The 10,953-nt window shown below is 47.6% G+C and overlaps 1 protein-coding gene across 1 annotated transcript; it reads right to left on the reverse strand.

Moving 5' to 3' along the window:
* Window positions 1-51: 51 nt before the first annotated feature.
* Window positions 52-8,705, reverse strand: ap2a1 (adaptor related protein complex 2 subunit alpha 1; the record flags this gene model as incomplete). The annotated part of the gene is made up of 4 exons (XM_084461012.1): window positions 8,189-8,705; window positions 4,518-4,729; window positions 759-952; window positions 52-331 (listed from the first exon to the last, which is right to left on the reverse strand). Exons 1-4 carry the CDS (start codon window positions 8,253-8,255, stop codon window positions 52-54), a joined length of 753 nt encoding a protein of 250 aa, XP_084317138.1. The 5' UTR covers window positions 8,256-8,705.
* Between the last annotated feature and the right edge of the window lie 2,248 nt (window positions 8,706-10,953).

Genomic DNA, 10,953 nt, shown 5'->3' on the forward strand with positions numbered 1-10,953 from the left:
TACCAGCACAACAGCCCAACCCATTAAAACCACCTTCAAATACATTAATATTTACATTTGTATCAATGAAACCTCCCCAAATGTGTCGGCTCCCTGCCTCCTCAAAGAAGAGCTAAGTTCTGAGCCTGGCGCCCTCTTGTGGATGAGAGAGAGAGAGCAGAACAGGTCACTGGCCCGGCCCAGACCGGCCCGCTCGCTCACCATGTGCTGGTCGTTGAGGAGGTGCACCACCCTGGAGGTCCACTCTCCCATCAGCACCAGGTCCGGCGAGGTCTTGTACAGACGCAGCAGGCAGAGGGCGGCGGACTGCTTCACGCTGTCCATGGTGTCGCTGCGTTCAACCAGGAAACCACAGCTATAAGGGCCACGTCTACATGGTGCTGCGCAAGCATTTCTCACAAGATCCAGTTCAGAGAATCGGATAGTAGAGACGCCAAGAAGGTTCCTCCTCCCCCTGACCCCCTAACCCTGACCCCCTAACCCTGACCCCCTAACCCTAACCCCCTAACCCTAACCCCCTAACCCCCCCTCACCCAGCCACCAGGATGCGGGGGATCTCCCTGACCCCTTAACCCTGACCCCTTAACCCTGACCCCCTAACCCTGACCCCCTAACCCTAACCCTGACCCCCTAACCCCCCCTCACCCAGCCACCAGGATGCGGGGGATCTCCCTGACCCCCTAACCCTGACCCCCTAACCCCCTTACCCTGACCCCTTAACCCTAACCCCCTAACCCTAACCCTAAGCCCCGCCTCACCCGGCCACCAGGATGCGGGGTATCTCCCCGGCGAACGCCTCGGCCATCTCTCGGCTGCCCACGTTGGCGATGCAGTGCAGGGCCAGGCACATGAAGGTGGGGTTGCGGCTGGACAGGTCGTTCTTGATGGCGTTGTTGATGAGGCGGATCAGCTCGCTGTTCGAGTTCACCAGGACCGAGATGAACAGGTAGCCCTGGGGGGGGGGGGGAGAAGGGGGGAGGGAGAGAGGGAGGGGGGATGAGTGTTGGGAAAGGAGGATGCAGGATACAGGGGTGGTCAGAGATAACGATGGAGGGAGGGAGGGAGGGAGGGAGGGAGGGAGGGAGGGAGGGAGGGAGGGAGGGAGGGAGGGAGGGAGGGAGGGTGAATGGGGAGGAAGGAAGGATTTGAGACAAAATGAAAATGGAATTAAAGAAAAGAGGATGGAGGGATAGGGTCACAAGGGACAGGAAGTAGGGGGGGAGGACACAGGAAACAGGAAGGTGCAAAAGAGGAATAGAGAGTAGGAACGAAAGAGAGAGAGGGAGAGAGAGAGAGAGAGAGAGAGAGAGAGAGGGAGAGAGAAAGAGAGAGAGAGAGGGTTATTGAGAGGCTGGTGGAGGGCTCATCCTGCCAGGGTAGCTGAGTCAGGGAGTCAGGCTGGATGGTCAGCAGCGTCAGCACCGGGGCCAACGGGGCCACACACTCAGTCCTCCTCCTCTGGACTCCTTCCTCCTCCTCTCACAATCAGTCCTCCTCCTCCTCACACACTCAGTCCTCCTCCTCCTCCTCCTCACACACTCAGTCCTCCTCCTCCTCCTCACACACTCAGTCCTCCTCCTCCTCCTCCTCCTCACACACTCAGTCCTCCTCCTCTGGACTCCTTCCTCCTCCTCTCACAATCAGTCCTCCTCCTCCTCCTCCTCCTCACACACTCAGTCCTCCTCCTCCTCCTCCTCCTCCTCCTCCTCCTCACAGACTCAGTCCTCCTCCTCCTCCTCCTCACACACTCAGTCCTCCTCCTCCTCCTCACACACTCAGTCCTCCTCCTCTGGACTCCTTCCTCCTCCTCACACACTCAGTTGGGTGCAGCCGGAAACGGATGCTAGGAAACAATGACCCTGTAGAGGGGAGGGGCATGTTCTCACAGAGCGGCATGTCATTGTTTTGTTTGAAGTGCACTGGAGCTCGACCCTGTACTACACCCCTCACCCCCTTTACAACAAGCACAAAGTGGAACGCCTTTTCCATATTCCTTGTTCCAGCTCTTCTTATGCCGGGCTCAGACTACAGGATTTTTGGGCCGATTTATCCCCGATTCACCCCTCCCGACAATCGGAGGAGAAATCTGGTCTGGAACGTTGGTCGGGGGCCGATGATCGGTCCGGATGATCTTGTAATGTGAGGGGTTTACAGAACCGATCTTATACCTCCCGATCGGCTCGCAGACCCATCGGAGCGGCCCCGATAATATCAAAACGTGTTTGAGACCAGTGGTTCGTTGCTCCCTCGGGCACGATAAGATCCTGTAGTGTGTGATGAGCCGTTATTTTCAAATCTTGCTGTGTGTGCTTGTTTGAGATGCGCAAGAAGAATATCTGTTAAGATTCTCTTTATGTGCGTGATGTAACCCGATTTCGAAATTGGTTAGGATTTTAAATATCCTGTAGTGTGAGCCTGTTATTAGAACAGGAGATGGGTTCTCTGGAAGGACCAGTGGTGAATCATGCCGGGATGTTTTTAAAGATGGCTGCCACCACTAGATCAACACTTGCCACCAAGACATCTCCCTCCAAAGCCTGCTTCAAATTATAACATCTTATATAAACAGGCCAACGGGTTTTTCCTACTATTTCCATCCATGCTTTATATAGATCATGAAGCTAGATCTGTTTTTGTGACTTCTCCCAGGGGGGAAGGACAGAGGGGATGAGGACAGAGGGGATGAGGACACACTTTCAAGGCATCCAGACAGGGCCGAAGGATCACTGGACTTACTAGACCCGTCTTTGACCCGGGGAAGGACATTCCTCTGTCCCCCGGGGTGTGGTGGGGCTCTTTCAGTCTCGTGATCTGTAAACTGGGTCGTAGGTTGTGGGGGGTCCACAGTAGGGCTGCACGATTAATCGTGAATTAATCGAAATTGCGATTATGACCTCCGCGATTAACTAATCGCAAAAGGCCGCAATTAATGCGATTAATAATTTTGCTTTGAATCGAGTGGGCTAGGATTACACGGACGAATCGCAGGCGCTTATGCTGTCTGACCAATCACATGCGTTCCCACAATTTCACTGAGAAGACAGATAGCGGTAGGGCAAGACAAGTGTCACAAGAGTACCCGCAGCCGTGAGTAGTGAAAAAATGAGCGAAAACGAGGTCAGTGAGTGAGCATTTTGGTTATTATATATTAATATTATATATTAAATATGAATCGCAATTATTAATCGCAATTACCATTTTGAAGCAAATAATCGCAATTATTATCTTTTGTCATAATCGTGCAGCCCTAGTCCACAGTATGCTGGAGTGTTTCCATGACGTCTTGTGGAAAGCAATTCTATTAAATTCTATTATGCTCTTAGCCACTTTTTCCGAAAGGAGACGCACTTGTGAGTTCTGGCGAGTAGTAGTACAGACTACCTACGTTAAATGCAATTATTGGAAGTCACTTTAGATCAAATTGTCTGCTAAATGACTAATGTAAAAGGACCATGCTCATAAAAGGGACTCTGAACCCTGAATGACAAGAACAGTATGACTACAGTTCTGAAGATAAACGCTAGGCCTAAGGAATCTTGATACTTCAGCGTAAACAATCGTAATATTTTCACTTAATTTAGCCCTGGTGTTGTTACATATTGTACTCTCCAATGCCATAGTAACCGTGTTAAATAATAAAATAAATTCCAGGGCCGCTTCGACCGCCATAATCTTTTTATACACATATCGTGGTCTTGTCTAATCAAAGGTAGCAGTATAATCACTTTGTATTCTTAAAGCCTTTGCCTTGGCAATGCAAGGCTCCGGTCTGAATATCAGTACATTGTGACACTTGGTTCACTGATTTCAGGTCAGCAGAGTCTGATTTTGGACTGTGAAGGCAGGTGAGTTCAATACTGGTCTGATTGATCTGTAGTCAGGTATGAGCTGTGAATGGACAGCCAGAAAACCCCACAGACAAGCAAGACAGAGCCATAGCCTGGAAGTGCAAACAAAGCTGTCCTGATCTGACCAGGACTGGGAGCAGAGATAGTGGCACAGCAAGATAACAACATTGGGCCCCAAGACACATGGGCCCTCCTCTCTCGTCAATAGCACCTACACACACACTACTGCACACACATAGGGCTGGGTATCGATTCGAATTTCCACAATCGATTCGATTCCGATTCACAATGGTTCAGAATCGATTATCTCGATTCGATTCGATTCAATATCGATTCGGTTAGTGTTACTAAAACCTGTTTTTTTTCAGCTGTAACCTTAATTACATGACTGCCAAGTTATGCAACACATCAATACTAGGGCTGGGTATCGATACTGATTTCCCAAAATGAATGAATGAATGAATCATTGAATGAATGAACTTGATTCCTTCATTCATTCAATAAAAGATCGATTTTGGGATTCATGACTCGATTCTGAATCATTTGATTCATAATCGATTCATAATCGATTAATCGATTCAGAATCGATTAATCGATTTTTTTTAACCCAGCCCTACACACACAGTCTCTGAGCACGCATGCGGACACAAGCACGCGCTACACACTTACGATCTGTTTCTCAGTGTACTTGTTGGAGCTGAGCAGGTTGACGGCCTCCATGTGGCCAAAGTCGATGTCGTGGCCCAGCAGGAAGATGAAGAGCAGCTTGCAGACATACTTCTTCTTGCTGTAGCCGTCCAGCGCCTTGTCCCCTTTGAACTTGGAGCGGATGTTGGCCAGTTCCTTATTGATCCGCTTGATCTCCGCCTCCTTGCTCTTACCTGGGGGGGGAAACAGATTAGCGGGGCGGCTGTAGCTCAGTTGGTAGAGCGGGTCGTTCAGTGATCGAAGGGTCGGCGGTTCGAATCCCAGCTCTGACTGTCCACATTTCGAAGTGTCCTTGAGCAAGACACCTAACCCTGATGCTAATCCCAATGAGCAGGTTAGCACCTTGCATGGCAGCTGCCGCCATTGGTGTGTGAGTGTGTGTGTGAATGGGTGAACGAGAGGCCATTGTAAAGCGCTTTGAGTGCCACTAAGGTGGAAAAGCGCTATATAAGTACAGTCCATTTACCATTAATAAAAAATAAAAATAAAAATCCTTTTTGTAACACCACATGCAGATGTTGGCCTACATTTGACAAGTCTAGCTAATAAATGCCAGGACTTTAAAGCAATACATAGCGTTTTCTCTGAACTGCGCCCCCACAGGCTCTGCGAGTAAGTGCACTGTCGTACTGTCGTAACGTTATCAGATTGTCTTTTTCTTTTTCTGGCTTCCTCCGGGATGTTTCGCTTCGGTTTTCTCACCTCCGCCATGATATCACCGAGCTAAAAAACGCATGATATCCATAGACGCCGGAATCGTTAGCCACTACTGTGTTGTTTAAGCACAACGTTGCGCATGCGCACTTCGACTGAATGCTGCGTCCCGGGGGCGCGAGTTTTAAAAGGTAATAAATGTCAATGTATTCTCTTTCTGAGTAGACTGGACGATTCAGCTTACTTTTTGTAAATCTAATTGGAGAATTAGCACCAGACATGTTTGTAAAGGTCCAAATATCGCGATGTATTGCTTTAACCTATGGGCCCGTAGGCAAATGCACATCACCACCATGTGTAAATACTGACCAACAGTCCGGTCTGTTACACGAAAAAACAACTTTACTTTGAACTCTAGTTCAAAAGCTCAACCCATGTCATATGTATTGCTTAATCAGCTACAGTACTACATATGCACAAGGGTCCACAGCCACGGAGGAGCTGATGATTCAATTCATTAATAGGTGCTGAATATATGAAAACTCTAGCATGACCAAAAGAAACATGCAGATCAACAAAAAATCCACGATCTCTCGAGAGAAACCCCACCCTTCTTGATTTGAGACCGGTTGAAGGAATGCTGAACGGGAGAATGTGAGAGCGGAGAGGAGATGGGGGGGCAGGGAGGGACTGGGTGAGATGAGATGACAGCGAAACACTGATGAAGCACAGATGAAGGAGAAAGAAAGTTTGCGAAAGAGAACAAGATGGAGAACTTGTGTCCTTGCTACAACCTCTGTGGATTTCTGTTCTATAGCATCATATTTCTAGCTAATACTGCATGTGCCCTAGTGTTTGATGGTAAATGGACGGCACTTTAAGGGCTTTTATCCAAAGCTCTTTACAACGGCATCTCACTCACACACACTCACACACCAATTGCGGCAGCTGGCACGCAAGGCGTTAGCCTGCTCGTTGGGAGCAATCTGGGGTTCAGTGTCTTTGCTCAAGGACACTTCGACACGTGGACAGGAGGCGGGATTCGAACCGCCGACCCTACGATCATTGGACGACCCGCCCTACCTCCTGAGCCACAGCCGCCCCATATAACAGCCCAGTCGGTGGGTAATGTGATAAAGACGAGTGAGTCATTATCCATTACGTTTCTTTCTCAAACATTGAGGCGACTGAGAGAACCCCGCCTAGTGTTGAAGACACAGAGCGGTAACTGTGGTGCAATGATAAACATGTGTTCACACAGTGATACAAGCTCAATGTGTTTATATACAAGTCATGAGTTTCGACTAGCCTGTGATAGTGACACATTATAATGTTTGCCATGGCAGGGGAATATCATGTATTGCAATGCCTGAATAGGGTAGTAACAAGACACCATAATGTAAAGGTGTCATTCAAAACCACACAGACTATCCTCAATAGGGCCATAATGTAACCCAAGTTCGTGTATGAAAGCTATACACAGTCATGGACATCCACTGCATTTCCAAATAACATAGCCAAAAGAACTAGGTTTGTACAGCATTAATGAATGATGCGTTTATCCAATCCCCTGTTGTCACTTATCTCTAATCAACATACAACAGCTGACTTGACAGCCAGGTGGGCCGCATCTGAATGTTGATACAACTTTTTATATTGTCCGACTGCTGATTCACTTCACCCGTGGCCTGATGAAAAGGATTATCCCCCAAATCAGAGCCTGGTCGAGCCGTGAGCCGAGCTCGGCTATTCATTGCTGTTCTGGTGCAGCCCAGCAAACACACAACGTCAGGGAGACGTTCAGATCACGTCTTAATAACGTCCGTCGGTCCAGAACCCCGTTTGTACGTCTGCTGGACCCCCTCGATATTCAAACGTCTGGCTTGGACCCCTCTAAGACGTCTGTGGACGTGCAGAACGGGTTCAATATCTGAACGTCTAAAAAAACTTTCATTCTGGCTCCTAATTGGATGTCTTTGGACGTCCGAAAAAGATGAAAAAGACGTCTTTTAGACGTGTCTTTGCTCAGTGGGAGGTGACGTGCGGCAGTGGCAAGATCATGATGGATTAATGGTCACGTTAGCTGGTAGAAATGGGGACCCCCGTCCCCGTAGCGGCCTAGTCACTGTCAGCCCGACATCACATCCCGCTGGTCCACCATCACATCCCGCTGGTCCACCATCACATCCCGCTGGTCCACCATCACATCCCGCTGGTCCACCATCACATCACGCCGGTCCACCATCACATCACGCCGGTCCACCATCACACCCGACATCACATCCCGCTGGTCCACCATCACACCCGACATCACATCCCGCTGGTCCACCATCACACCCGACATCACATCCCGCTGGTCCACCATCACACCCGACATCACATCCCGCTGGTCCACCATCACACCCGACATCACATCCCGCTGGTCCACCATCACACCCGACATCACATCCCGCTGGTCCACCATCACACCCGACATCACATCCCGCTGGTCCACCATCACACCCGACATCACATCCCGCTGGTCCACCATCACACCCGACATCACATCACGCTGGTCCACCATCACACCCGACATCACATCCCGCTGGTCCACCATCACACCCGACATCACATCCCGCTGGTCCACCATCACATCACGCTGGTCCACCATCACACCCGACATCACATCACGCTGGTCCACCATCACATCCCGCTGGTCCACCATCACATCACGCTGGTCCACCATCACACCCGACATCACATCACGCTGGTCCACCATCACACAAACAGCGGGATGCGATGCAGAGATACCCACGAATGACCTCCAGTAACAACCCTCATCAATGCCCTAATAACACCAAGACCTGCTCTGCTCACTCATCAGGCATTAACAACAATACACATTTAGCTATCATTTATCCAGCATTAGCTCAATGTCGACCAGACCCAGTTATATTAGTGGTGTAATGAAAAGGTGGAGTAATATAAAGGGCACTTACAATTCCTTATATCCGAGATGAACACAGCTAATCCTCGCATCCCGTCTCCCTTCGACACAGCCGGCATTTTCCCTGCTTCCTCTCCTCCGGCCTTTCACGTCAATATCAACTGATCTGAGTACAGTCCGTTCACCAGCTAGCTAGTAGTAGCTGTGTAGTAGCTAGTCAGCTAGTCAACTTCTGACTGAGTTGTTTTCGTGTGATATTAATAGGTAATTTGCTTAAATAGAGCTCGTTTCTCGCTAGCGCGTTAGCCAGATTAGCTAGCTCGGTGTCACCTTCAAACCCGTCCGTCCACAGCCAGACGATGAAGCTAAGCTAAGCTAGCTGGCTAGCGATATCAAATGTTGGAATACATCACCGGTTGACTGTGAGCAGTCAGCAAACAAATCCTATTTTGAGAATGTATGTTTTTCCTAATAATGTATAAAGGGTTGTTAATATATAGACGAGGTCTTAGGTAATATATTTGTGTTAATTTAGCGGAGCCGTTGGTCTTCGGACAGGGCTCGTGACAGCACAAGCCGACGCATGCGCAGACTCGTTTCCTCAACGCTGACCCACTCCGAGTGCAGAGACAGATTGGGAGGAATATGTTGATTTTATGAACTGCTATCTGAGTAAATTTGTTCCTGACATTGATGTTAACTGTTCGTTTTTGTAAAGATCAACCAGAAAATGTTTGAAATTTGTTTTGGTGTTGTCCCCATACAAACATGCTGTGGAAGGACCTCTCTAGATACATAATTGATCATATCTATAGCAACTTTTCCCTCTTATTTGAAAATGTTTTGTTTGGCTTCATGGTCATTGATTTTAACTATAAAAGTGAATTCTATATTATTAATCTTATTCTTCTCCTTGCTAAATTTCATATTCACAAATGTAAGTTCACTGGAAGAACTCCACTTTTTTCTTGTGTTTATAAAAGAAGTGTCCTTGTACTTTGATTCGATTGAATTCTCCATGAACAAAAAGGCTTCCAAGTCCTTGTATCTCCGTAATGCTTTTGAGGTCTTTATGTAATGAGCTTTTCCCCTGGTGTATTGTGTTTTGTTCATGTGTATGTATGTATGTATATGTATGTGTATGTATATATATATATATATATATATATATATATATATATATATATATATTGTTATATTTTGTATACATTGCTTTGTTTGTTTTCTGCATCTTTGAATTAAAAAAAAAAAAAAAAAAAGGAATATGTTGATTTTTATGGGGGGGTCTCAAACCTGATGCACTTTGATATCTCTCTCACTGGCGCTGGATTTAAATAATATAGTTTCAAGGATTTATTGTTAGCTCTTGATTTGCAGCCCCTGATCTCCCAATGAGACCTTTTCCACACTCAATTAAAATTGTAGCCTACATAGGCATATCACCATAATTCGTTGAGATAAGTAGCCTAGTGTAGATTAAATGCAAAGATATCTTACAAAACTGCCTAAATTATGCACTTATTCTGAACTGAACAGTTGGAATGGAATTCACCCAACTCATGTGCTCACAAGAATATCATGCATGCTAGATAGAAACATATTTTAAAATAAGCTATACTTTTTAAGAGACAGGATGCCTGTAAAGCAGCTGGACTGGACTCTGTCTCACCCTCCATGCTTAAACACTGTGCAGACCATCTGTCTACAGTGTTCACAGACATCTTCAACCCATCACTGACCCTACTGTTCTTGCATCAAGACCTCCACCATTATCCTGAACCTCGGACCCCCCCTGACGCTTCACACTGGATCCCCACAAGGTTGTGTTCTCTCTCCCTTGCTCTACCCAGTCTACACAAACAACTGCACCAGGGATCCATTTGCGGATGGCATATTACCCCTGACTCATTGGCCTTAACTCCATTTGATCACCTGATGCACCTGTAACAATATGGAGGCTGGAGCTCAATGCCTGCCAAACGGTGGACTTGATTACTGATAAATTTACTTGATAAATGGACCACTTATATAGCACTTTTCCACCTTAGCGGCACTCAAAGCGCTTTACAATGGCCTCTCATTCACCCATTCACACACACATTCACACACCAATGGCGGTAGCTGCCATGCAAGGTGCTAACCTGCTCATTGGGAGCAATTTGGGGGTTAGGTGTCTTGCTCAAGGACACTTCGACATGTGGACAGTCGGAGCTGGGATTCGAACCACTGACCCTTGGATCATTGAACGACCTGCTCTACCAACTGAGCTACAGCCGAGGAGCCCCGCCCCCTTGTCCTGAACGACTCAACAGTCAACCCGGTGGAGTCATTCAAGTTCCTGGACAGCATATCACTATGACCTCAAGAGGGAGGAGAGAATCAGCTCCATCATCAAGAAAACACAACAGAGGATGTTTTTTTCCAGCTGCGTCAGCTGATGAAATTCAACCTGCCACCACAGATAGTCATGTTCCAGCTTTACATAGCCATTATTGAATCCATAATCCAGTCGGAGCTGGGATTCGAACCGCTGACCCTTCAATCATTGAACGACCCGCTCTACCAACTAAGCTACAGCCGCCCCCTGTATATTGAGAGTGGAAAGACAAAGACTGCTCTCCAATGTGGTTCATATCTGTCAATGTCACACATAAGCCTTACTAGAATGTAATTTTTCTATGTTTTCGGTGGCGTGCATGTTCCCAGATAGCAAGCGGATGTGTAATAATTCTGGGCCATATATGGGCCGGAACTAAGCCACAAGGGCCAGATCTGGCCTGTATATGGCCCCGATCCGGCCTGTATATGGCCCAGATC

This window comes from Borostomias antarcticus (genome assembly GCF_949987555.1).
Source record: "Borostomias antarcticus genome assembly, chromosome: 35".
Classification (NCBI taxonomy): Eukaryota; Metazoa; Chordata; class Actinopteri; order Stomiiformes; family Stomiidae; genus Borostomias; species Borostomias antarcticus.